Below are 27,975 nucleotides of genomic sequence, written 5' to 3' on the forward strand. Positions count from 1 at the left end.
CGTGAGGGGTGGTTGGTGCCGGCTCGGCCATGCCGGGGGCGCGGCGCTCTCTCGCCTCCCCGGTTGTGAGCGGCGTTCTCTGCCCATGCGGATCCCCGCATGGATCTGCGGTGGAGAGCGGCGGCAGCGGAGGCGGGGGGAACGCGGGGTCCTGCGGGCGGTCGCTGTCCGAGGCCTCCGAGCAGGACCGCCGTCTTCGCGCCCTGTTCCAGAAGCTCGACGTGAATCGAGACGGGGCTCTCTGCATCCACGATCTGGCCGTGGGGCTGGGCCGCCTCGGGCTGCACCGCACCGAGCTGGATCTGCGGGTGAGCAGCGGCGGGCGGTGGGATCTGGCCCGGCGGGGCTGAACGGGCCCGCGTTCCGGGGCTGAGGGAGGGTTTGATCGCTCCCCTCGTCCCGTAGCCGCTCCGGAGCCCTCTCAGTGCTCGTCTCGGGAGCAGGACGTGGCCTCTGGACACCTTCCAGCTGTGTCTCGCCGGGGCAGCGATGGCACCTGTGCACGGTAGCACCGTGGCATCACCTGCGACCCTTTAGCTCCTGTTCCCCGAGCGAGAGCGGGGCTGTGTGATGCGACACGACCGCCCCGCTCCCCAAGGGTCCTTGCCTCAAAGCCACCCTGCCGGCTTGCGCACTAGACCCGGAGGAATTAGCTTGCTTGCTACCTGTAGGCATGTACGGTATTAACTGTCCGCAATTACTAAGATTAAAACCTTAGTGTTTTGGACAGGAAAAAAAACAAACCATAAAGGACTCGGACAGGGAAACTTGCATACTGACTTACACTAGTAGAAGGGCCTTTGGAAGCGATTCCTGCAGTCAGGGCAACTGTACAGGTTTCATTCCATCACCGTGTTCCTCATATGAGTCTGGCAGTGTGTTGCTACTTATGTTTGCCCAGGATGGCTTATGCCAGACTTATTTATTTTATGAGTTTGAAAATATCTTAGAACGTAGGGAGGCTGCTGTACTGTAGTTTGCACGTGGAGTGTATAAAACATGCAGCTCTGGCTTTCTCTTTCAGTATTGGGAGCCTTTTGTACTTGCACTGCTCTGTGTGATGCTGTACACTGAGGGCTCCAAGGTTCAACATGATGCTGTCTGTTTAATTATGTTTAGTGTTATTTACATGTCTTATGATTAATGGGCTCATTGATCCTTAGTGCTGCACAGCTTTTCCCTACCTAGTTGCTTGTACTTTATGTGCAGGGCCATAAAAAAGCTGAGTATCATGTGAAGAGAAGAGATAAACACATGGGTGCAGCCAAGGATGTGCCACCACCTGAGTCCTACAGGAAGGAAGAAGAGTTTAAGAATAACTTCTGAGTCACTGAAGAGATACTTAATTCAAGTGACAGCTCCTATTCTCTCCCTGTTCTGGGAGTGGTGCCCCAGTTTCAGTGCTTTACTTGTGCAGTCTTTTTCAGAGTTTCCGGTTCCTTTCTAGCTTTGACTCTCCAGCATCTTAACTTCTAACATTCCTTTTTGGTTGGCATCTTCCTAACTGCTGTAAAATATGAGAATTCCTTGGCAGTGTGATCCTGTGAGTAGTTTAGTTGTGCTGTTTCTAAAGATAACATGAGTGCCACGGGGGTTTTCTGCTGGCTGCGTTTGGGTATGTAAATCTGATTTTACCACAAGTCACCTGTGCATGTCCTTTTGACACTGACCTGCTGCCACCTGTGGGGCCCAATCCTTGACCTCTAGCAAAAGTCCCTCATGACCCAGTATGTTCTGTGCTTACGCCTGCATGCCTGCCTCTGTTTGCATTCCCTTTTCTTTGCATGTAATTCAATCCAGCCTAACATTCCCTAGCCCAGGAGGAAGCACCTTAAAATAAACTGCGTTTTTACTTCCCAGCAGAGAGTTTCTTTGCTTGGCGCGCTGCGGGAGCGGCACAGAGGAACCGTTCTGCGGGGACTGGAACTCGCTGCCGGAGGGAAGCGCTGGCTGGATGCTGCTTAACAATCCTGTCTTTCTGCTGAAGCCCTTGTCTGTCAGTATTGTTCCTCAGCCATTTCCTTACTCTGACTCCTCTTCCACATCAATAGTGTGAGGAGAGTGAAACCCTGGCAAAGGGTGCCCAGAGGAGCTGTGGCTGCCCCATCCATGGAAGTATTCAAAGCCAGGCTGGAAGGGGCACTGAGCAACTTGATTTAGTGGAAGGTGTCCCTGCCTGTGGCAGGGGGTTGGAACTGGGTGCTCTTTAAGATCCTTTCCAAGTCAAACTGTTCTAGAGTTTGCAAAGCATTGTTAATGTGGTAGAGCATCCCATTCAGCAGGGCAAAAACCATAGAGAGTGAGGATGCAGAGTTCAAAACTCTCAAGTTCCAGTTAAAAATGTGGGAACAGCCCTCAGCTGGCTAGCAAACTTCCGTGTCATGCAATTTTTAGGGAAATCAAATAAACTTCCTGTTTCCAAGGCAGTTCTCTTAATAAGTCAGTCTTTTTTCTGCTCCATCCTTAGCTAATTATGGCACCTCAATGCTTAACTAATGTGAGGTCACGCTCAAAGAAAGTGCTTAAGTGTCAAGATAGAAAACCTTTCTGATTTATTGAGCACGGTGTTTGGAGACCAATTTAGGCATAAATCACAAGGATTGCTTGTGATTAGTAAATTACTTGGTGCCTCTGGTGCACTTTAATTTTCCTTCCATGCAGCAGTACATTTGATACATTTGGGAGCAGATGGAGAAAACATTGGGCTCGTAAAGTGAGGTTATCGCCAATCTTAGCTGTGAGCTGCTAATCTCCCTGCGTCAGTAGGCTAAAAGTCCTTGTGGTAACAATAACTTTTGGGCTGAACTTGAAAAGAAAATGAGCAATATTTTGGCTCCTTCAATGCTTGAGAGTTATTGCTGAGATAAAATCCTTTGTGGCATTCTTGGAAAATTGCTGCCTTCTCTTTTAGAGGTGGCTTTCTGTGGTGGGGGAGAGAAGGGCTTGTACTCAGATGTCCTTTGAGGTGGAATTTGCTTATGTAAACGATGCTTGTTTTTTTTGGTTTTGTTTTTTAGTTTTAACCCATGCTGTTATCTTTAAACCAATTGACAAATACAGTGTGCCAAACCAGTGAGCCTTGTAACGAAATGCTTGTTTGCACTGGTCAGCATGAAGCAATCCACATACTTCACTCTGTTTGGGCAGTAAAATGATAACCATGTGAAGAATTTTTTAAAAGCCTTTCTTGTTCCACTGTGTGAAGGGATAGTCTTTTACTGCTTTTATTTCATCTACCTCTGGGATGGTCAGTGTCCTGTTACTGTTGCTTTCTGACTTTATATAGACCTGTGGAGCTTGAAATATGCACTTAATGGAAATATGCTGAAACAGAACCGTTTCCTACTTTGTATCTGGAGATGTCCTATTGCTGAAAGAATGTGTGATGGTAATATTTGTGTGTTTGCTAATGTAACTGTTTTCCTACTGATCCTGATTAACTGCAGGGCTGGAGTGTCATTCCAAAACCAGCTCTGCTGCTGAAGTTCCAGACACTCTGAACTGGTGGAATTAATCCCAGCTGCTTAGAGACAGACTGAAGTGGTGAACTTTGTCTACAGCTGCCTCTTCTGTAGTGGTGCTGAGCATCTTCTGCTGGACCGGTTCACTTTAAGAAACAGAGCAAACATAACCCTTGTCTCTTTTCAGTCCCCAATGTCCTCTTTGGCTCTGCTCTAACTTACAGTGATGTCCTTCTTGGTCTTGTGATACTTTCCCCTCCCAAGTTCATATATGTGACTGTGATTGCTCCCTTGGTATCAGCTTCCCTGTGGAAAACTATATCAGTTCCCAGGCTACTGATACCTGCCTTCATCACATCTTCATTAGCCCCATATCTCCTCTTTGATCTTCAGGTCCTTGCTGTCCAAACTTCCCCCCAAGGTCTGTTTTTTACTTTTCCCATGTACTGAAGAAGCAAAGCTGTGCTGCTGCAGCTGGACTCTGCAGTGTTCTGTTTGCGTCAGGCCTTTCTTCTGAACAGCTCTGCATTTTAAGCGTGTCCCTGGACTCTTGCAGCTGTGTCCATGTCTGGGATAATAGATCAGTTAGCTCTTTCGCAAGTGACTCCATGGATGGATTGAGAAATTTTCTACTGCAGCAGTTGCAATCATAAAGAAATTTAATCTTGTTTCTGATCAATACTTTATCTTCTGTCATGACGTCATTTAATTCTTCCTCTCAGGCTCTGTTTCTGTAACTGTTTTATTCTTCAGCACATTTGAATACTCTGTTTTATACTATTCACAATGTACTGCAATTCTCAGCAATGGTAGGGGGCAGAAGGACCTGGGACTTTTTCCAGTGTGATGCTTTCACCCGTTTTCCATTCACAGCCATCTGAAATTGGAGGACCTGAGTCTTTATTGTGTTACAGAAGTCAGTTTATGATAAAAAGAGCAAAATTCTATTACTGTTCTGTAATTTGGACTGGAATATCTCTCTAGCTCTCATTTAGATCTCACAATACATCTCCAAACCTATAAACATTTATGCATTATCACATTTTCATGTTTTATGTGTTCTGCATCCTGCTGGGTCACTTGTGGAGATTTTGTAATTCATCGTGAAGGGTTGAGCAACACGAGGTTGTATCAGACAAATATTGTTACAGTTTGATATTCCAGTTGATACCTTCCTTCTGCTGCCAACAACTTCTCATCCACCCATCTCCTTACTAATCCTAAAGGATTACCCTTTGTGAATACTTCAAGCCAGTTTCAATACAAGGTGAAACCATTTTCAATAACATGCTAATTAAATTCACACATCGAATAACATTTATTAAAATAATAAGCAAAACAGATCATATTTGCTGGGTCTGTAGGGGGTAGAGGCCTGTTCTTGCTCTTTGTAAATTATGAAATGTGTGGTTTGATGGAGGCCCTGTTCTCATGCACTTGAGCAAGAGCAGAACTGTAGGTCAGTGATTTAATTGCAGATAAAACTGTCAAATCTCTGGTGAGTGGTTAGTTGGTATGAATTTGGGGTTTGTTGCCTTCTCTGATTTAGGCTGAAGACGCAAATGAGCTCTGTAATCAATCACATGAGTTCTTGACAGCTGCAGAAAAGACTTTGAGAAGACAGGCCTTGGGTTTGGCACAAGGAAACTTCTGGGCGCAGTGTTGGTTATTAATAGCCTTGGCCAGCAGCCCCTACAGTGACAGCTTTGGGACAGGGAATGTCACCCCAGCCACCCCAGGCTGTCACTCTGCCAGCACCCAGAGGTCTTGTGGGGACAGCAGGAGGAGAGGGGTGCTGGGGACCAGGGAATCTCAGACTGTCTTGGTGAAAGTCTTAACCCAGACTTGGTCTCTGGTCAGCCCTGCCTTAGTGTAATTAACGTGTGAAATGGGCAGTGTCTGTCCACTCTGTGTTCAGAGGGAGGTTGGGAGCCAGGTTTTAGATGCAAATATGCACAGGAGAAACTTGCTCCTGCATGTTTCCCTTGTGTATAAACAAACAATTGCAGATTAGACAGGTGTTGCTTTAGGTACATATAGGACCAGGTATACAACTCTTGAGGGATGTTTGTTCTTCCAGGATTGTTTTTTTGTCCTATCTTGCAGAAAATTGGAGAAGCCTGGTGGTTCTCTGGTTTATTTAGCAGAGACCTTTGTCCTGTTTGCACAGTGCTAATGACCTAGGGCTGCTGGCTGACCTTTAAGAGATGTAGGTGCAACTTTGACTAGAGCATATAAATTTTAAATGTCAGCATTGTGTAAGTAGAAAGGCATCCTGAATATAACTGATTTGGCCTTGCAGTATTACTTCCTACAGGATGGGTTCTGTTCTGAACTTTGTAGGGAAATGACTGCCTGTAGGAACCCCTCAGCCTGAGTGGAATGAAACAACAAAAGTCATCCAAAGCAGCCGATTGTGCCTGTGTAGAATATGCAGCAGTGTTTTGGTCTTTGTGTGTTCTGTGGGGCATTTCTTAGTGACCAGGGCTCAATGCCTTGGTAAGTAGTGGACATATCTCCTTGTCCTCATCTGCACAGATTATTAGAATAGTTAATGTTGGAAAAGACTTCCAAGATAGTCCAACCTTTGACGCAACACCACTGTATTAACTAAACCGTAGCACTAAGTTGTTTTGAGAACACCTCCAGGGATGGTGACATCACTGGACAGCCTGTGCTAGTGCATTACAAACCTTTCAGTGAAAAAATGCTTCTTGATGTCCAAATTGAACCTCCCCTGGTGTGGCTTGAGGCCATTTCCTCTTGTCCAGTTGCTGGTTGCCTCAGAGAAGAGGTCAACTTCTGGGTGGCTAAATATTCCTTTCAGGGAGTTGTCTGATTACTGAGATAACAGCAGGTAAAAAACACCAGACTTCAGCATACTCACTGTTCCTTTTAATTTTTATTTTTAATCTAGGTGAATATTTAGCAGAATAATGGTTGGTGTGCATTTATAAAAGACATCAAAGCCATAATAAGGACTTGGTCTTTTGTTTGAGAGCCCTGCAAAATGGTGGTGCTGCAGCCCTGGGCTCTTGGTTGCACACAGTATAATGTGATACGGTGTTGGGAGGAGGAGAAGGGGGAGGGAGCTTTTCCTACAGCCCTACTTGTAGCAAATGGGAAATGAGTCTTTGTTCTTGTTCATGTCCTATTGCTATATTTGTCCCTGTGAATGTGGGACATGAGCACAGTTTAATGATGGCCCAGTCTTTGTCTTGGGTGGAGAAGCATAGCTGTGATAACTCATGTCTGTTTGGGAAGGCAGCAGAGATATCTGAGTTTTTCCAACTCCCAAGTCATGAGCTGCAGGGGAGCTTCTGGCAGCTAAAGTGGTTTGCAGTGGAGAATTCCGCTCTAAGAGAAATTGTTGAAATTTTTAGATCATGAGTTGCTTGGAAAGGCAAAGCTGCTTGGTATGTGAACCTGCATCATTTAGCCTGAGGAGAACTGTGTGGGGGCAGGCCTGGGCCTGGGCTGCTGTGAGGCCATCCTTTCTCACTACCTGTTTTCCTGCTTAACTGTCTGCTGCAACAAGAAGTTGATTTTCTAATTTCTGAGTATTAAGGTTGCCCTGTCTCTTGGTTGGTTAATCCCCGCTCTTTTTATAATATGCTATGACCTTGATGGAACTCTCTGTCCTGGGCAATGGCTCTGTGCTCTCCCTCCCTGGCCAGTTCTCTCTGTATTTTTGTATTTGGCACTGGCTGTGGATGTCTGCATATATCAGCTTGGGTAGCTAATTCTTTGTGCCAGGGTTTCTGTACCAAGGAGACCTGTGTTGTTTTGTAGTGTTCTCTGAGCTACGCTGTGTCACCTTAATATATGAATGTACTTGAATGTCACCAGACAGCTTAATAATTTAAGCAGCAGTAGCCAAGACATTGAGATTTTATGTCATGGTGCGAGAAACACCGTGCAGGGTTTACTTAAACTTTCTAAAAAGTTCGAAGTAGTGACATACTTAACGTTTTTCTCTGTCAGAAATTAAATTTGAGAAGATGAGAGGTAATTGGTAGAGTCATGGTGGCCCATCCCAGCTGGGGGCTGGGTGCTGTTTCTGGGTGGCACACACATGTAGGCAGCAGGGCTCCTTGGGGTGCTTCCAGGAGGCTCCCAAAGGAGATGAGTCACTGCTCATTCCAGCAGGGTCACCTAAGGAACCAGAGACTGCCGGCAGCTCTTCCTGTGCTGGAGGAGGAGAAGGGTCATTGCTCCCAGCACAGCTCCCTTCCCTCTGCCCCCCTTTCTTTTTGTCCTCCCTCTCACATTTTTTCCATGTTAGCAAGTTGATGATGCTCACATGTTCGCAGGAAAATGCTGTGCATTTACTCAAAAGTCTTCTAGGAACCGTCTTAGAGCTAAAGTGAATTTCTGCCAGGTATACCAGCCTGGAAAAGGCAAGTGTCTCTTTGAAAACTGAGTTTTAGACTCAGCAGGTATGATATGGCTGAAAAGGGTACAAGATACCTTCATTTTATGGTTTACACAGAACCTCCCTCTGCCAGCTTGCACTAGTGAAAATACTTTAATTGAGCAAAACATGTCAGTGTCTTTCGTTTTTCTCTCTCTTTTGTCTCCATTTGGATAGATTACAGCTCTTTATTGTCAGCTTCTGCTCAGGCTATCTAATGACTATCCATTTTGGTGTGCAGGGCTCTGAGGCCAGCTGCCACAGGCGCCTTCTGTCCCCAGTGACTGGTGAGCTGGCTGAGAGCCAACATTCAGATCAGCCCTCCTGCTTTTTCTGCCTTAAATCCCAGGTCTGGATCATATAAACAGCTGGAATTGGTGGAATAGCTGTCTCCTATTGAAGCTGAGGTTAGGAAAGCTGTTTCACTGTGGCTTAGGTGTTTGTTCATGATTTCTAGAAAAAGTGAATTCTTGCTCCTCATATTCCTTTGTGTTACCTTTCATGCTGGACTTACAGTATTTATTACATCTTTTTTTATCTGTGAATGACTGGCTTCATGGTGGTGTTGGCAGAGTTATTCTTCCCTACAAATTCCCTGTAGGAGTGCAGTTGTCTTGCTTCTAGCTATAATCATCTTGCTGTTACTAGGTTTATTATTCTGACCTAATAAAATTCCCCACTTGGTAAAATAAATGCTTTTTTTTTTCCCCCTAAATATGATTAGAAAATTGTCTGTTCTCAAGGAGCTGTGTGAATTAGCGTGGTGGCAGAATTCCTCTGAGGTTTCCTTTGGTGAGAACAGAGGCCAAAGAAGCATTGCTGAGTTTCCGTTTTAATTACACCCCAGGCATTTAATTTCTTGCACAAATTATTATTTTCTTATGAAATCTCTGCATGAACAAAGGAAGATGGGGGTCCCTTATGTGTCCACACCACTAATGTTAATACTAATGCAGGGGAACAATTGTAACAGTATCAGGTAACATCAGCTGTTAAATGGGGCCTTGAGAGTATTAAGTGACCACAGAGGACAAATCTCAAGTTCTACTTTGGGTGCTTTGCCTTCTGTATCATGACTTGTAGCTGTGTGAGTGGCAGGGCAGACTGCCTGTTGCTGCAGGCAGCTCAGATGCCCTTTCCACACTTTGTTGGACCCCATCCATGAGTTGCCTCAAGTGGTTACCCCAGCAGAAAGCTGTGCAGTTTTTTGGCTGGGTTAATGAGGTTGTCAGAGGAGCATGGGAGCAAGGTAAGTGCAGGGCTTAAGTGGATATGTGAGATGACTTGTAGTGGCAGTAAGCTTCAGATTAGTTCACAGCTGCTTGTGAAACCACAGCCTTAGGCCAATAGAAGCTGATTTTGAAGAACTGTGCCCAGTTCAGAAAATCTCCTTTGTTTCTTTGGCTTGAGAGCATTAAAAACTTCCAAATGTCATCTTAAAGGATCTGATTCACTATGTGTTAGAAAGTAGTTTAACTTTTGTGCTTGTAGCTGTGATGACTGGCAGCAGCTCAGGGTAATGGAGGCATGACAAGAATTCCTCAGTCTTTGCTGCCTGTGCCTGAGCTGCTGACTGCATCCTAACTAGAACCAGACTGTGTCATTCCTCAGAGATGGACAGGGCTTTCTCACACCCTCACCCCAGCGTTACTGCCCCATAATTCTGTAAATTTTTTATGTGTGGTTACTTTCTGGTATGTGTCACATTTTAAGATAAAAAACTTTGTTGCATACTGTACATAGACCTTGTGATTAAAAAGCATTTTTTTCTTCTTAAGTAATTCTGGTGTATTTGCAGAAGAATTTTTTTAATGTGGTGTCTTCTATGTACTTGTCTCTCACTTTTTCCATTACTTAGTTTTGTTATAGGAATTCAATGATAGCAAGTTCCCAAAAGTGATGTTCATCTCTAAATTTATGTGCAACTTGGCTGCTTAAGGCTCGCAGACCTTTTAGATTTTGGATTGTATTTTCACATCTAATATCTGTATACCAGAAATGTCCTGCAGTCTGTCACTCTCAAAAGTTAAAGCTGAAAACTGAGGTCCTTTGCTGTGGCTCTTGCTGTGCTGGGTAGGGAGCCCCAGGTGATGGAAGCTGTGGGTTTGTACTAATTTTTTCTGCCTGTAAAAACCCCCATACTTACGGAAGAGTGACGGTACTTTGGAAGCGAGGCATGCAGTGCCCTCTGTGGACACAAAGAATCTGGGAACATGAAGTGGATGAACTGTAAAACTGAAAATGCTGCTGGGTTCCCCCAGGATGGGTTCTGGTGGGAGGCCGATGCAGCTTCACCAATCAACGAACAACTGCTGCTGTGGCAGCATTGGAAAGCGTGGCATTTCTTGTAGAAATCCAAGCAATATCATGTGTCCCTGTTCTTGTATATATTAATATCCTACCTTTGACTAGGTGGTTCAAGGCTCCTCCAGCAGAGCTCGGCCAGCCGACACCAGCGATGGTTGAAGCACAGCTCTCACTGATGAATGGCCGTAAACGCTGTGCTGGGAGCCTTTGCTGTGCTGGGAGCCAAAGGCGGCAGCAGCACAATGCAGCACCAAAGAGCTATTGTAGGCACGGATGAGACTATAATAGACTGGGGCGAGAGTGCACTTAGAGGTTAATGCGGCCATGGCTGGGCAAAGCCGGCTTCTCTCTGCAGAACCATCTGCCGCCCTAACAAAGAGCTGCAGCCGGAGCTGCCGAGCCACATCCCTCGCACGCTGCCCATTGCTTTGGGGCAGTGGTTCCGATGCTCCGGCCGCTCCCCGGGGCCGGCGAGCGCGTTCCTCTGCGGGCGGCCTCCCGCGCCCGGGGCGCGCTCCCGGCCGGCTGCGCGCGCTGCCGTGCTCCGGAGCAGCGCAGTGTTGGGAGCGAGGATTGGCTGGGCACTGCTGCAGTGGGGACGCAGCCTGGGTGCTCAGCATCGCTGCTCAGCATCGCTGCTCGCCTGGGCTGCCGCTGGGATCAGCCGGGACGCGCATCTCAGTTGGCAGCTCTGAGAAGCTCTTCTCGGAGAGGTTCATCTTTAGATTTCCTCCTAAGCGCGGCGTCTCGGCTTCTCTGTGCAAGCAGTCTCCAAAGCGCGGCGTCTCGGCTTCTCCGTGCCAGGGGGCTTGTGCTTTGTCTGTTGCCATCAGATTTCTGAGGCTCTGGTACAATGAGCTGCTTGTCAGGCCAGGCACGACTGCAGTAGCAGCAATTTCAAAAGGCAGGAAGCGTCCGCAGGAGCGGTCTGTAAAGAATCGGAGCCGGTGGAGTCGCTGGGTTGAACCTCCCGCTGGCTGCCGTGCCGATTCCCGTCTTGGGGGTGCTTGGTAGTGCAGTCACATCATCCTTGGCAGCGGGCAGCTCCTGAGCGCTCAGGGTTTCCCTGCCTGGGATGCTCGCTGGAGCAGCAATGCTGCAGACCCTGTGGCATTTTCTGTCTAGCTTCCTTCCCAGGGCCATATGCCAAGGTCCTGCAGATGAAAAAGAGGATGAGGCCAGAAACACCACCCCACTTCCAGGCCCCGGGGAGAAAGGGCCAAAGGTGTTGGGGAAGACACAGGACAGAGGGACTGATCCCACTGAAAGGAGACCAACTATCCTACTGGTGGTTGGACCCGCAGAGCATTTTCCAAAGGTAATGGGATATCCAGGGGCCTGAGGAGGGGTTGGTGCACATGGCAGTGGAGTGTGTGGTCTGCTGGGAGAAGGGGTATTGCAGGTGGAGTGTGTGAGTAGCTGTGTGTGTGAATTTGGGGAGGGGGGAGAGGAACAGGAAAAGGGAGCAGGGTCTAACTTGTGTGCTTGCTAGAAAGGAAGGGGGCGGGGGGCAGGGGAGTGACTGAAGAGAGGAGGTGATCTAACCTTCCGAACATGATGTTCAAAGTGTGTGAGAAAAATGCTGTTTAGGGGCAAGGGGGAATATGGGGGCCTTCAGGGTTCCTGGGAAACTTGTAAAAAACATGATAGAGGACAGGGAATGATAATGCAGGTTAGTGGCGAGTCCCACCCCTGCACCGGAGACCAGCAAAGAATGAAATGCATCCTGCAGTGTTCTGGAGTCAGTCTCTGGTAATTTGGCAATCCTTTGGTAAAACTTGCATGTTTTGAGCAAATGGGTAACTGGCTATATTGTTTGAATGGCAGAGCCCGGAAGAGAGTAAAGTGTGTCCCTGGGGAGCGGGTGGCATAAGGGAGAGACTGAAATCTGTGTGAGGATGGGAAGTTCCCAGGGGGTGGGAGAGTGGGGAGGTGGTGGGGGCGCGCAGTTGGCAGAGAATAAATGGTGAGGCTTTGTCTGGGGGGAGGCAAACAAAAGCTGCTTAGTTTAGTGCTGGAGCTCCCAGCACGGTGCTGGCCGACTGCAGTTCTGGCTTATTTAATGGAGGGAGTGCTGCCTGTCTCCCCTGAGGATGGTGCAGCTCTGACTACATGTGGTTTAAAACCAAGGGTGTGACCTGGGATTAGTGGGGAAGGAGTTGGGCATTAGGCCTGCAAAGAGTGGGAGGTGGGGATGGTACTGAAGGGCTGCAGCAAGGATAGGGGTGGGTGACTTTCAGGATCCAGCTTATTTGACGGGGAATTGGGCATGGTTGTTGCTATGAGCTTTCTCTTTAAAATGAGGGATGAACAGGTTTAAATTGTAGAGGGGTTAATAACTGTTCTGCTGCTGTTTTGAATGGAGACAAGCAGGGCGGCATTTCACATTCTGGGGAGCAGAAGCCATTCCCTGCTTGAATCAGACTGGAAAATCTGCAGGGACTTTTGCCTTCATCTCTGTCCTTAGCAGTTAGCACTGTGCATCCCTTCCAAAAAAGGAGCATGCGCGTTTTGAGGAGGACTTTGGTGCACAGAGGTTGAAGAAGGACAGAGGCTCAGAACTGAAGGAAGTGATGACGAAAACCTTGGAATTATAGGGCTGAAAATCTCTGGTGTCTTCCAGAGAACAATGGTCTCTCAGTCAGGGAGAGTCCATCTGTTCACACCTGGAAATAAAGCTTTCTCTGAAAGCTGATACCAATCTCCTCTTTCCTGTGTGACCCTGGGAAATTCTGCATAGGAACTGTAGGATTGGCTAATGGAGAAATACCTAGAGGATAAGAATGTGGTAAAATGGAGTTATTGCATCTCAGGAAATAACTGCCCATCTGCCAGGAGGTTGTGACTGTGTAATTTTAGCTTGCCCTGATTGTAAATTAAAACACAGTGTAAAGCTCTTCTGTTGAGGATTATGCAGATATGTTTCACCTTGTGATTCAGGCTGGCTTATGCTTCATCCAGCCCATGGCTCAGCTGATGGACAGTAACTTGTTAAGATGCAATGACTTGTTTGTGCCTGATCAGATATCAGTGTTCCAATTACCTGTCTGAAGGAGAAGTGTTGGGAAAAGTCTTCTACAGCCTTAGGGATAGATAATAAACCACTGTGAACAGTTATTTGATGTTAATAGAAAATATGGGGGCTTTTGTTCTCTGCCACTGTCTGGCTGTGACCTTGGGAGCAGTCTCTTGACTGGTAGGCTGCTTCATTTTGTAAAAACACCTGTTACTACTTCCCTTCTAAAAACACGCACAAAATATCACACCTGGTACTGGGGTTTCTGTAAGGAATTGATGTGTATCAATAAACTTGACTGGAAGGGCTTCCTGGCCTTGGCTCTTCAATCTTCACTTGTCATTGCTATGTTCCTCCTCAGATGTTTGCCTGCTTAAAGCTGTTTCAACATGAGGCTGTTTTTGCAAATATGGGGAGAAAATACTGATTGCAAATGTGTTATGTTGGCCCTGGATCTGTGTACACAGGAAACAGGCATGATCTGCCCCTGATGTCACCATCTGGACTTGTAACTTTGGATCCAAGTGTTGTAGGTGGAACAGGTCACCTTTCCTGGTTACCTTTATGTCAAATACCACGTAGTGCTCTCTGCTGTGCCTGGTCCCTTATCCTTCCCCTGGGAAAGTCTTGGCTGGTTGCAGCTCTTTACTCTGCTGGGGTCTCTTAAATCATTAACTCCCCTCCTTGATTCACTGTACACTCTCTGTGCTTTTTGAGGACTTTCTGTACTGTCCAATTAATTATAAGCTAGTTTCCAGAAACTAAACAAGACCAAGTCAGCAGAACCCAGTGAAACCTTATAGCAATAGGGCTGGAGCCCAGAAAGCTGTTTTGCCTCTGAAGGAGGATGTTATGTGACTGTGACGTTTGCTGGTACTTGATATTTTTAGGGCCTTTTTTTTTAGCTAAGTAAATTCAGAATTAAACAGCACACTTTCCTGCTCCTTGTATGGCTGCATCTTTCCATCCCTTGGGAGGTATGTTTTGAGGTGATGTAGTAAACCAGTGATGAAGCAGATGCCTAGAAGAGTACAAATGACTTGGAAAGGTTAGCAGGGATGGGAGGGTATGGGAACTAGTAACTCATGCAGCATTTAAAAGAACCAAATCCTATAAATAAAATTAAAATGAGTTTTCTAAAAGGGAGAAAGAGCTGGATTTGTCTTCCTTCATGGTTCACTTTTCTTGTCATCAAGGAACTGCAGAGGATATTAGCCAAGCTGGCTCCACATGGCCCAGAAAATGTGTAGTTTCAGTGGTGGAATAAGTGGATGGAAATGTCAGGGAGGAGTGACTTCATTTGAGCTCTGTGCCCTGTCCCTGGTTTGTTCAGGAATAGACAGTGCTAATGAGGGATGTACTGTGTGTAGCTGGCACCTGAAGCCCTGGGCTGCTGGGGCAGTGGCACTGACTCTGAGTGTGCTGAGATGTGGGCAGTGACCCCACAACAGTGTCCCAGCAGCACTGATCCCTGCAGCTTTGGAGAGCTGCCTGGCTCTTGAGTATTTCCAGCTTTACCAGGATTTTTTTAGCTGAAATACAAAAGCTTCTTAATACTTGTTTAAGTTCCCTTTGTCATTATAACCTGAATTGCTGATATAAACTTCGTTTGTAATCTGTCTCTCCTTCTTAGCTCACTGTCCTGTAATTAATACCCTGCTTAAAATCAGCTTTAACCTCATTAGCTTTCTCCTTTCCTCTGACGTAGGTAGTAGGGCTTTTTTTCCTAAAATGTGCCGATTTTGCCTTTTGTCTCTAGCTGCCAACTCCAAACAGAGTTTCTTAGGAAAATCTGCATCATGTTGGCATAGCAACTGAGCTGCCAAGCAGCTATAATAGTGATGCTTGGCAACTCGTGGGAAGGACTACGGAGGATCTTAAGGCTTTGTGAAGCAAATCTGAGTTAGATTTGTTCACTTACTACCTGTTGCTGGGGGTACCTGCTCTGCTGCCTTCGGTGGGGGTGTTTGGTGTTGGACAGTGGGGTGTGGGTATAATTAGGGTGCTGTTTGCAGTGAGACTGGACTCGGTGGGAAGGCTGGGGTGTGCTGTGGGCATGCATGCAGTGAGCTGCTGCAGCTGATCTTTAAGAGGATCTGGAGTCCCTGAGAAGATCCAGTTTTCATGCAGAGAGACGTCAGCAGGGAGTAGGTTAAGCCTGGTTAGGTAACCTGGCTGTGGTGCCACGGTAGGTGAGGTGCCCCAGGAAGGGCAGAGGACACCATTGTAGGTCACGACTCCCAAGGGTACTGAGTTGCTGTGAGTTGTGACCCATTAAGCTTTAAAAAAAATAAAAATCCTTGAAATTAAGCCACAGATTAAATATTCCCAGCTTGTGTGATTGACATGCAACTCCATGAACAGCTCGTTACAGACCTTGGCTTTGCCTTAGAGGACAAAATACCATGGTAAAGACGTACAGGCACCCTGTGCATGAGGAGGGGAGTGCTGCTTGGACTTTGCTCTGCCAGGCAGGCTGTTCAAACACAGCAAGCACTAGAAAATGTTGCTGTGTCCGCAGCAGTGGGGAAGGCTGCTATGCTGGCTGGCTTGAACCAGTTCAGCAAACACACTTAGTTACTTCTAGTGCAGACAGGATTACAGCATCTGGGTTATTGGCTATGGCTTTTTGTATCTTCCCTGTGTGATAGCTTCTCTCTGATTAATAGCAGGATTATAACTTTATTTAAAATTCATGTTAGCAGTCAGTGATTGTATCCTGATTGGCATTGTTGCCTGCTGCACATTGGTACTCTCTGGAGAGCTAGGTGTTACCCTGTACCTCAAACTCCACCAAATGCTCAGAAAGCTGTAATTATACCTGCATTAAATGGTGCTTGTGCCACACTCCCTCCAGCCTGGCTTGCTCCTAATGAGAGCTCAGGAACTCGCTTACAAAGCAGTTAAACTGTCAAGGGAAGAACTGGAAAATGTTGTTCTGCCCAGGATACTTCTCATTGCACATTATCTGATTGCAATGTTTAATTGGAGTCAGAAGAGGATGAAAAATATTAAGCTGGTGTAACTGCTGTGTGGATGCTTAGCTAGGAGGCTTAGAAGCAGCTGGGGCTGTTTTGAAGCCTGCCCTTGCTTTGGGTGATTTTCTCTGTATTTGGCTCAATGACAAACCTCCACAGGCTTTATTGCTGGACTGCTACAGAGGGGAGAGATCTTTGTGTGCAGGGGTTGTCTGCTCTCAACTGGCACAAATGTTGTCAGGAGAACTTGCAACCAAAGCCAGTCAACTCTGGCATAACAAAATAACCTTGTGAAAGTGGAAAACTTGCTTTAGCTGGCTATCCTAAACATATATTAAAGCAGTAAGTGGCTGGCATCCTGTTCTTACTGCACTTTAAAAAAATAATTTTTGAGAAGACAGTGATAGTCCTTGTGTGTTTGCATGATGGGAGAGGCTGTGATCAAGACTGGTCCCCACTGTGTAAATCCCCACAGCGGTGAGAATAGGTTCAGAAAAGGACTGACAAGGATGTAAGGCTCAGCAAGTGAGTGTCCTGGCCCTTGGCCAAAGCGTCTTGGCTTGAGAGAGAGACACCCAGTAAGAGTTAACTGGCAGCGAGTGTGATGTAAGGTGGCAGGGTTTAATGGGAGCCAGGTGTTGGGCAATGGGAGGCAGCTCACGTGTCTCCTTCCTATCAGCTGGGTGGGACCGAGCAGCCCCGGCTTCCCTTTTAAGTAGAAGGGCAGGGCTTGTACAGCCAATCCCGCTGGAGCCGGGCTCACTCATAGGCATGTGTCATGAGACTCGCTGGCATTTCCTTTCCACTAGGTGCTGAAATTAGCTCAGGGGAATCACTCAGTTTTTACTTCACTTCCTTGCTAGTCGGACTGAGCAGGGCAGCTGAGTCTCGGGCTCAGAAAGATGCTCTGCCTCTGTCTGTACGTGCCGGTGTTTGGGGAGAGGCAGACGGAGTTTGAGTACTTTGAGTCGAAGGGGCTGCCGGCAGAACTCAAATCCATCTTCCGACTCAGCCTCCTCATTCCTTCCCAGGAATTCTCCACCTACCGCCAGTGGAAGCAGGTATGGCCCTGAGAGAGGAATGGAAGGGAGGGAGTGAGGGATGGTGTCTGATACCTTCAGAGGCTCGCTTGAGAGGGGGAGAAGTTCATGAAGGCTCTGCTGTAATAACTGAATAAAGCATGGAAACACTTCTCGTGCTCCTTGGCAGGGATTGATGAACAGGTGTGGAGTGAATTATTTTTGACTTTTTTGTCTTGAATTGGGTGAGGTCTCTGTGCCTCTAAGACTGTTTAAACCAGTTGATGTGACTTAAATAGAAAAGAAGGGTTTTCCAAACTATGAAGTCTTCTGCTTCTATGGGTCTGTTTTGATACAGCATTTCACATCCTCTTCCTCCTTGCATCCTTCCACATGCCTTCTTCTGACAGCAGGGCTGTAATGTGGAGTCAGCTGAAGCTGGTGAAGGTGAGCAGGTTTGTGCTGTGAGCAGAACAGCTCTGTGGGAGTGACTCAGCCAGGGGTGGGTGGGCTGAGCTGGGGAAAGTTATGCAAGAACCTTCTGCTTTGCTGTGGAAGGGACATGCACTAAATCCACGGAGTTCTCCATCCTGATGCATCACAGCTCTTGCTTTCAGCTTGCTGCTACTTTTTTTTCATGATCAGGCTATCAAGAGCCCAGAGAGCTGAATATTGATCAGCCAAGCAGGGGAGGCTTTTTATGCCTCTGCAGAGACATGGACAGCAGGCTGGAAAGAGTGTGGGTTCCCACAGTGTGCTGCAGGGACTGTGACTGCAGGTGACCACAGTAACTTCTGCAACCAAAATAACTGTTAATGGCCAGATTTCATGTTTGCTGTGGAAAGTGAAGAGGTGCAGGCAGATATTTGTTCACACCTCCAGAGAAGATGCTGGGAGCTTGCCTTTCTCACCCCTCACACGTGTGCTGTGGGTTACTGTCGGGCAGGCAGCGTTTTTGTGCTCTGATTGCTGGGGAGGAGGGTGAACAGGGCAAAGCTTTTATTGCCTGTGGTCTCTGATCACTCAGGGTGCATTTCTGCAGCTGCCAGGGTGTGCTGAGAGAGAGAGAGAGCAGTTGCACAGTCACATCTCTCTTACAGTGCCTCCGAATTATTGATGCCTGTCAACTTGTGGGGGGTTGTTAGTGAGAGGGAAGCCCTGATTCAGCTGTTCAAGCCCAGTGTGCTGACAGGAGAGGGGTGTTGGTCTATATTTAGCCTACAAGTTGAATGTGAGGTCGTGTCTGAACTTCACAACGGTCATATGATAAATGGCAGGTTAGGAATACTGGGCATACCTTGGAGGTCAGGACAGCTGGGACAGCACTTTCTTATTTAAGGTTCATAAAGTGATTAGGGATAATCCTCATAGCATTAGGGCTAAAGAGACAGGACTTTGTGTGTGAGAGAGAGCATTTCAATAGCAAATTATTTAGTACTGAAGTAATTTAAAATGACATGGAAATAAAGACTTATGGCTTATGAAGGGGACTGGTGGTCATAGACTGAGGATGTATCACAGTGAGTTTAGGCTTGCCTAATACTTTGAAGCTTAAATATTGAACAAGATACTGGTGAACAGAGGGTTAACACAGTGTTTCATCTCTGCTCAGAGCTTCTTTAACAACCCACCTGCTGTTAACATAAATGCTACAAGAACTAAAACAAAACTTTGGGTGATGCACTAGAGTGAATCACACCTCACTGAGTCTTGCTCAGTGGTTCTTGTTGGAAAAGAATTAAAAGCTGTCAAAGGCAAGTGGCTTAACCAGAAGGGGGATAGGAACTCCCTGAGCCACATTCTTGCAGTCTGGAGATCACCTCACCTGTCAGCATGCAACCATGTGCCCCTAGAGAGGACAGTCCATGGGCTATTGCCTCAGTGAGTTGCAGTTGCAGTGAGTTAATTAGTCATTTACCTTGTCCTAGATGTCTGGCACAGTTTGATCTTGATTCTAGCTTTGTCCTACTAAGAACCTATTCTTGCTCTATATGCATCTCATGGAAACTTGTGTAATTAAAGCACATAGCTTCAGGGTGCCTAAACCAGTTCACAAAGGTTTTTATCTTTGGCTGTGTTCACTAGAGCTGGACAGGATTTTGCTGGTTGAAGTTAGTTACTGCCAGAGGGAGCTTACTTCTGTAAGGATTGTAGTAGGCAAGAAATTCCTTCTCCTGTTCAGTTTCTTTTATTAACTCAAGTTTTGTGATTCACTTGCTTGGCAAATCTGTTGACTCATACTTAGTTGAAGAACCTTCACAAGGACTTAATTAAGATACAGTCCTGAGATTATACACATGACACTAGCAGAATATCCCTGATAAAACCACGAGGCATTCCATCTGTGTAGTGGACTTTGGGAAACAGTTGGAATCAGGTGACTTTTCTACGCTACTGTGTTGTACAACTCCCTTAGAAGAATTACAATTCTGTCAGCTACTTTTTGGAGAAAAGGTCAAAGGTGTGTGGGAAATGTTTTTTAAATACGGTAGAAGAGGGGATGGATCTGTCTGAATGAACAAAGGAGCTGACAGTTCTTGGTTGTTTTCTGAACAGAAAATTGTGAAGGCTGGAGACAAAGACCTGGACGGACAGTTGGATTTTGAGGAATTTGTTCACTATCTCCAAGACCATGAAAAGAAGCTGAGACTGGTTTTCAAGAGTTTGGATAAAAAGAATGATGGTAAACACCTTTGTCATGCTCATGGTGGACTGGTACGTGTATTAGCTGTAATATGTGTGCTTGAGCTCACTGGCTTATCTTTGCAGGCCGCATCGATGCCCAGGAGATTGTCCAGTCTCTCCGGGACCTGGGAGTCAAGATCTCTGAACAGCAGGCTGAGAAAATACTGAAGAGGTGAAGATTCCACTGGTTTTTCTATGTTGAGGGAGCTAGAAAGAAATACAGGGACATGGAACCTGTCTTTTTTCCTCTGTATGCACTTTCCAGAGACTTTGGTTCCTCCCTTTTTTCCTATTACTTTCCATTTTGATTTTTCCCCGTGAATTGATGTGCCATTATAAAATCATAATGCTTTATTGAGACTTACTGCCAGTGTCTCTCCCTGACCTGTTGAGGAGAAGTGCTTGCACCTAAGCTGATTTGCATCCCTGTCTGATTGTCCTGCTGCCCTGAGCTTGCTGCTTTGGAGAGGGACTGTGCAGTTGCTCTTTGGAAATGCTGAGTGCTTTATGCATGTGGCACTAACAGGTTAACAACCACTTATTTGTGCTGTTCTTTTTCCTCTTTTTTTTCCTCTGCTACCTTCCCTCTGTGTGTTTGCCTGTGTGTCAGAATAAGGACGGGACACTTCTGGGGTCCTGTCACCTAGTAAGTATTATTTTCCCTTCAGTGTCAGTTATGTCCCTGAATTTGGTAGGAGGGGTTGCAAATACTGTTGTGGGCTGGTTAGAAGGGAGAGAGAGGGGAGGAAAGAGAGAGCCCACTTCTACCTCAGCATTGTGTGGTGAAATGAGGATTTCCTAGCTTTGTCTTGTGTCTCTTTAGAAGTCTTCTACTAGTTGCTTTGCAAAGCTCTTTTTGGTGTAGGCCTGGATAATCAAAGGGAAGGGGAGGAGGAATTTGTCACCCAGTGGGAGTCTGTACTCAACTGATGATCAATCTTTTTAGCATGGATAAAAATGGGACAATGACAATTGATTGGAATGAGTGGAGAGACTATCACCTGCTGCACCCCGTGGAGAACATTCCTGAAATCATCCTGTACTGGAAGCACTCCACGGTAAGAAATAGCTCCTATACAACAGGTCCCAGTCTTTGCCCAGCTTCGTGGTCCAAGTCCTGACCTCCAGGAGCTGCTATGCAGTCCTTATCTTTCTCTTCATGGTTCATAGCTTCTCTGTAGCCCTGGAAGCTCAATTGCTTCCTGTCCTCTGCTGTAATCTTGCCACTTATCACTGTCACAGCTGTGGGCACAGTACTCAGGGAGATGAGGGTGTTCTCTTGCTGTGCAGCTCCAGGAGCTCTTGCCAGTGGCCAGCCCCAGCTGGTTCAGGACCTGTTAAAACTAGAATCTGATTCCACAGGCATCCATCCTTCCTGGAGTTGTCTGCACATGAATAGTATGTAATGAGATTTAACTGGCTGTGAGCTTGGAAGGTTCTGGAGAGGTCCAGCTTTTTTGCTGTGCAGCTGCCTGCAGTTGGTCAGTTTGTTCCTAAATATGACAGTATTTTGATGTAGACAAATGTTCAGCAGTTGCCAGGTTCTTGGAGAGAAATCTTAACAGTTTCCCCTGTGACACATTCTAGCAGTGGCAGCTCCTGTGGCCAGGCACAGCAGTTAGTGGCAGGAGATAAGCTGCTGGCTTGGAAAAAGCATATCCTGTACTTCAGCACTTGGTGCTAATAAAGAGCAGTAAAACCTTGGCATTAACACCTTCTCCTTTTGCAGATCTTTGATGTAGGAGAGAATTTGACCGTCCCTGATGAGTTCACAGTGGAGGAGAGGCAGACAGGGATGTGGTGGAGGCATCTGGTTGCAGGTGGAGGTGCAGGTGCCGTGTCCAGAACCTGCACAGCTCCCTTGGACCGTTTGAAAGTGCTCATGCAGGTATGATGGAGCAGTTCCAGTTTGTTTAAATACCTGAACAGATCCCTTCAATATTTATGGTTACCTGGGAGGTGATAATGTTCATTAACACAATACAGCACTCTGGCCAATGTTAATCTTGTCATTCTTTTATTGCTATATTTAGAAGCATTTTGAATTATTTGAGTGATCAAAGTAATATAAAAAATTATTATTCATTGCCTAGAAAAAGTACAGACAATCTTTTTAGAGGTAGATATGTCAAAACTGTCTGTAGTAAGACAGTTTTATGGAAAACTTAGGATAAAATCCTGTGTTCCTTTGAGACCCTGAGGCCATGAGAGTTGAAGTGAATGTGGTGGTCAGTTGGCAGAGCTTGTATTCAGTATTATCAGCATTAGAAAGGAGTTGGAAGATTGTGATTTTAGCCTGCTTTGTCACTGCACCTGCTCTTGAACCAGCTGAGAACTTGATGGGTAGTTGATCCTATGCTAGGTATGGGAAAAAACCAAGTTGCCTGTTTAACCTTTCCTCCCATTCCAGAGGGAGATATTGATTAGATTGATTAATTAACGCTAGACTTGGCAAAAAAGAAAAGAAGCTTGCTTCCCTATTGTAGAAGTTATCTGGAAGGGATTAAAGCCTTGGCAAATCTCCGGGTAAATAAAAAAGCGCCCTTTTGTCCCTGGATTACAGAAAAACGTTGCACTGTCGTAATGGGGACTGGAACTAATCCAGGCTTGTCCCTCTCGCCCAGGTTCACGCCTCCCGCAGTAACAACATGTGCATCATCGGCGGCTTCACCCAGATGATCCGGGAGGGTGGCCCAAGGTCCCTCTGGAGAGGGAATGGCATCAACGTGCTGAAGATTGCACCCGAGTCAGCCATCAAGTTCATGGCCTATGAGCAGGTGAGGGCACAGACAGCTGTGACTGCAGAAGGACAAGCTGAAAAGAAAACGATGGCTGAGAGGTCGTGGAGCCTCAATGTCTGTCTGTTTTGGCTTCTGCAGATCAAGCGGTTCATTGGTACTGACCAGGAAATGCTGAGGATCCACGAGCGGCTCTTGGCTGGTTCTCTGGCTGGGGCCATTGCCCAGAGCAGCATCTACCCCATGGAGGTGAGGCAGGAGGCTGAGTGCAGCCCAGGAGGGATGGGATGGGAAGGGATGGGAAGATGTGGATAGAACACCGGCACTGTGATATTTAATTAATGAGTTCTCAGAGGTGGTACCAAGCAGTAATGCCTGTGGGACACTTGATGTGGTCCTGACAGCTCTGCTCCTAAAAATGACTTTGTCTGTACATTGTTCTCCTGCTGATTCTCCTGTAGGCCTTCATGCTATTTCTTGTTTTCTAGGTTCTGAAAACACGGATGGCTCTAAGGAAGACAGGACAATATTCAGGCATGTTGGATTGTGCCAAAAACATCCTTGCAAAGGAAGGAATGGCTGCCTTCTACAAAGGCTACATCCCCAACATGTTGGGAATCATTCCATATGCTGGTATTGACCTGGCAGTCTATGAGGTATGAAGCCTTTAAACTATTGTTAGATTAAGCCTAACAATTATTATATAATGTTTTATGTTATTGTTGACCTGTTGTAGGGCTGTGCAGCTTGTCTGGCCTTTTCAGACTATCAGTCACAACAGAAGTAATTTATCAAAGCTTTCTTGAGCAGCCTTATGGGGAGCAAATGTATTCTTTTACCCAAAAATGGCTTAAAAGATAATTCAGTATGATGATTCTAGTTCATAAACCATAGTTGGCGTCATGCTTGGTCCCTTGTTTCTTTTCTTTACAAGAAAACTGCAAAAAATTAAAGAAGGGATTTCCCCCAGCCACTACAGCAGCAGTAACTCAAAAAGATTTGGGAAGCCCTGTGCTTCTGGCTGAACTTGGAACTTTCTGGCTTTTACTGTAGATCCTTTGTGAAATGTGATACTCCTTTGCTTGCCTCTTCCCTGCTAATATTGGGCTTGTTCCTTCCAGACTCTGAAAAACACCTGGCTGCAACGCTATGCTGTCAACAGTGCTGACCCTGGGGTCTTTGTTCTGCTGGCCTGTGGCACCATCTCCAGCACCTGTGGACAGCTTGCCAGTTACCCACTGGCCCTTGTGAGGACACGCATGCAGGCCCAAGGTGAGAACTTTTGGAACAGTGGGAACTTCTGTCTTTGTTTTTGAGCAAGGCTAAAGGTTCTCTAGAGCAAACATTGCAACAACAGCCTCAGCTGGCCCACACAGCTGAGCCATGGGCTGTTTGTGATGCTGCAAGGGGACAGTGGACTTTATGCTGCCCTTCTAACCTCTGTGGCCAAGGACCTCCAGGACAGAGGTTCTGTTTTGCTCTGATCAGCATTTCTGGGCTGAGGGCATCTGCAGAGCAGTTTGAGAAAATACTTGCAGTGTGGAGCACGGAATGGGTAGCTGAGAAGTTAATGCTGTCCCCCACGAAGCACCTTTGCTCTGGGAACATCTGAAAGCACATGGATCAGATCTGCTCTTGGAAACAAAAGTGTTCTCACTACATAGGCTGTGTTATTTATTGTGGCTTTCCCTGTTGCAGCTTCAGTGGAGGGTGCTCCTGAAGTGACCATGAGGGGACTGTTCAAACACATTCTGAAGACAGAGGGAGCATTTGGGCTTTACCGGGGTCTGGCACCCAACTTCATGAAGGTGATCCCAGCTGTGAGCATCAGCTATGTGGTCTATGAAAACTTGAAGATGACTCTGGGCGTGGACTCGCGGTGACCAGGAGCTGCTGAGGACTCAGAACTCTGAAATCTTGGGATGCAATCCCAAGACATATAAGCCATCTCTCATTCTGTGAATGTGTCGACACTAAGCTGACTAAGCAAAGCTGTGAAATCTCAGATTGTGAGTCAGTAAGGGAGAGGGAGGGGAGGATCTGGTGTCCTTTGCCATCTTGCTACTCAGAACTCCACATAAACCATCATGGGGTCCTTTTCCTTGGGCCTTTTAGAAGACCAGGAGATGAACTCCTGGGAGATTTTAAGGTGGAGTTGCTGAGGTCAGTTCCCAGCAGTATGACAGAGTAGCAAAGATTTGGGCTACAAGTCTGTTCTCAGCGTGTTGCCTGTACAGAGCTGTTTGCGTACAGATGAGCACCTTCTGACTTGCTGAAAGAGCTTCTTTTTCCATTCAGAGAGCTGCTTTTTCCATTCAGTTGTTTAACTTCCTACCCATTGTTTAAATTTGTACAAACCTTGTGTAGGAGCTGCTGCCACACCAGGCTTGTTATGTTTACAAATATTCCTTTGGGTGGGAAACATTCATGTTCTGCTTCCAAGAATTGACATGAAATGCAATTTTGATCTGTACTGGTTTGGAGGGCTGGTGGGCAGTGGTTTATCCAGCCAGGCTGAAGGTTGCTTAAGCCAGCCTGATGAAGAATTAGGATTATTTATTTTTATAGTCTCAAACCCACTAACAAGATGCACTTACTAACAGAAGCAGCAGACTAGAGCCTGCATGCCTGTATCCTTTGCATGCCGGGATTGGCTTGTCTTATTCTCTGCAGGGGCTTGGAAAGGGGAAGGCAGAAGAGCCCTGGGCTGCCCGGCACTGTGATGCATGGCTTTAGTGAGCAAAGACAAAATAACTCACAGCTCTTGTGCAGCTGTGCTCCCAGCACGACATGAGAGCCCCTGTGCAGCGTTGCATGGACCTCTGAATTCCATCCTGCCTGGTGCCAAGGAGAGCTCGTGAGCCTTTTCCAAACCCCGTGCCTATGCTGCTATCTTATCTCTTTAGACCTCTTGGTAGATGGATGTTTGGGTTTCCATTAGTGCGACAGAGGCCCCGAGTCAGGAATGTCTGCTGTGGGAAGGGGTGGTAGGGAGAGGGGCTGGCTGTCACTGGGGGAGGTGAGCTTTCAGTCCTGAAGACATGCTTGCTTGTCTTTCAAAGGGTGCTTTTCATAAGGCTAAGGGAAAGAGATGGCTTTAAAATTTCTCTGATAGCGTTATGGGCTGCTTTAATTAATAGGATCCAGCTTCTGAGGCCTGGGAGATCCTCACCCAACTTTTCATTTTGGGTAAAATGGACCAGTGTTGCATTCCACTGTTTTACTGCTTAAAGCATATTTATTTTGTATTTATTTGAACAGAGTTATGTCACACTATTTTTATAGGTTTGTTTAAATATTGTTACTGTGCTCGTATTTCTCCTGTTTTAAAAAGTTCTCTATTAGTTCTTTCACATCACACAGCTGAGTCGTGGGGAGGGATGCTGAAGTCACTCGTATACCTGCCCTCTGGGGCTTGAACTGCCTTTCCCATGTCTGGGTTTGTTGCTGGAGGACCTCAGCCCAGAGAAATTCTGTAGCAAGAAGCCATAGGAGAGAAGGGAGCAGGTGAGGAAGCAGAACTTTGGGGAGAGGGTGCACTGTGAGGCTTGCCTTAGCTTGGAATCGCCTCTGTGCATGCCAGAAAGGCTTTGGGTGGATGGCTGAAGTGGGGAAGTGGAAGGTCTGTGGATGTTGGATGTCACAACAGTTAATTAAGAACGCTTGGGGGAGTTTTTAGGTAAGGGGGGAAGAGAGAAATCTCAGGGATTAAAGACAAATACACATTTCCAGAGAGATGGAAGCAAACTTGCACTTGGACATGAGCTGCTGCAGCTGTGCTTTGAGGCTGGATCAGCAGACCCTGCTGCTGTGCCAGTGCTCATCACATGCAGGAGGACACTGGAGATGTGTGTGAGAAATTGGAAAAGGATTTGATAGCACTCAACAACTGCTTTTTTTCTGACAGATTTTGGTGGTTCATGGAGAGTCTCCCAGGTGAGACTCTGCCTTGACTTTCAGTGCTGTCAGTAGTAGCCACATGGAAATCTAACCAACAATGGATTAGGGATATGATTTTTTTCCCACCCCCCTCTTCCTGAGACCTGTCATAAATTCTGCAGTGGCTCCTTCCTACCAGTGTGGCCTAATGAGAATATGAATATCAGAATGCAAAAATCAATGCAAAATGACAACCATCTTTGTAGCTGTAACCACAAATTGTTATAATGCAAATCTAACTCGGATTCTTCATGTAGGGAACAGTCTGCTAATAAAGGTCTGATAAAGAGATATCACGTCTCCAATTCTTTTTCTATGGTTTATTTGTGCTCTTTAGGGCCAGACTCTTCCTGGGCTTATTTTCACCAAGGACATTGACACTGGGAAGAATTCTCATTATGAGGACCTGGGAGAACAGACTTGTTAAAAACAAAGCCAGCAAAATCAAGGCTGATGATAGTGGTGATGAGTCAGGGATGTTCAGACACTGTTTACCTGTCTCTGAGTGTTGCTGGACTTTGCTCATTTCTGCAGTATCCATAACACTCTGTTCAGAGAAGTGGATTTCCCAGAAAAGCTGAAAACTCTGCAGTCCAATTATCCCCTTGAAAGAACCTGGCTTACACAGTTTTCAAAATAAAGGCTTTGTACAAGTTTTTTTCATGAATAACAACCCAGCCAGGAGCTACCCTTGAAGGTCATTCAGGAGCCATAGCTGGAAGTGCAAGTGGCCTCTGATTTGGTTAACAAAACTTGCTGTGAGGGCCAGACTGCCTTTTTTTGTTCCTTATGTCTCCTACTGTAATTCAAGGCTTTTATTCAGCTATAAATCTACTCATAAAGCCTGGAGTTTTGTAATCTGAGCCACAGCTCTCCAGTGGTGTCAGCTGAGATGGGCCCTTGACCTGCAGCACTGGAGGCTGCTGCCAGCATCCCCTCAGGCCCCTGCCCTCTGGAGAGCTTGGGGAGTTGTTTCATGTCACAAGCTGATGAGGTTGGTGAAACAAGGGCTGGCTGGGTACCTGTGCCTGAAGACCTGGAGGGAAGGGGCTGAACTTACTTTTTATCCTGCAGAAAAGCAAGCTCAGGGGGCACTTTCTCACTCTCCACAATTCCCTGACAGGAGGATGCAGTCGGGCTCCCGGGGAACAGGGACAGGAGGAGAGGGAATGGCCTCAAGCTGGGTCAGGGCAGGTTCAGATTGGATATCAGGAGGAATTTCTGCACTGAAAGATCTATCTAGCATTGGAAGGGGCTGCCCAGGGAGATGGTGGAAAGTCCAGGGAATGACTGGATGTGGCACTCAGTGCTCTGGTCTGTGTGACAAGGTGGGGATTGGTCACAGGTTGGACTTGATTGTGGAGATCTTTTCCAACCTTAATGATTCTGTGATCTTGTAAAATTCGTTTTTGCTAAAG

The 27,975-nt window shown here is 46.5% G+C and overlaps 1 protein-coding gene across 8 annotated transcripts; it reads left to right on the top strand.

Moving 5' to 3' along the window:
- Nucleotides 1-26,848, top strand: SLC25A25 (solute carrier family 25 member 25). 8 transcript variants are annotated; one of them, XM_015644907.3, is made up of 11 exons: nucleotides 1-308; nucleotides 19,752-19,878; nucleotides 19,965-20,052; nucleotides 20,491-20,526; nucleotides 20,827-20,938; nucleotides 21,610-21,768; nucleotides 22,505-22,657; nucleotides 22,760-22,867; nucleotides 23,107-23,274; nucleotides 23,740-23,890; nucleotides 24,317-26,848. In XM_015644907.3, exons 1-11 carry the CDS (start codon nucleotides 30-32, stop codon nucleotides 24,499-24,501), a joined length of 1,566 nt encoding a protein of 521 aa, XP_015500393.1. In that variant the 5' UTR covers nucleotides 1-29; the 3' UTR covers nucleotides 24,502-26,848. The 8 variants fall into 8 exon arrangements, with proteins under 8 accessions (XP_015500393.1, XP_015500394.1, XP_033374212.1 ...); XM_033518321.1 differs by lacking the exon at nucleotides 1-308 and adding an exon at nucleotides 1,339-1,996; XM_015644909.3 differs by lacking the exon at nucleotides 1-308 and adding an exon at nucleotides 10,836-11,500.
- Nucleotides 26,849-27,975: the final 1,127 nt, after the last annotated feature.

Source organism: Parus major, chromosome 17, assembly GCF_001522545.3.
Source record: "Parus major isolate Abel chromosome 17, Parus_major1.1, whole genome shotgun sequence".
Classification (NCBI taxonomy): Eukaryota; Metazoa; Chordata; class Aves; order Passeriformes; family Paridae; genus Parus; species Parus major.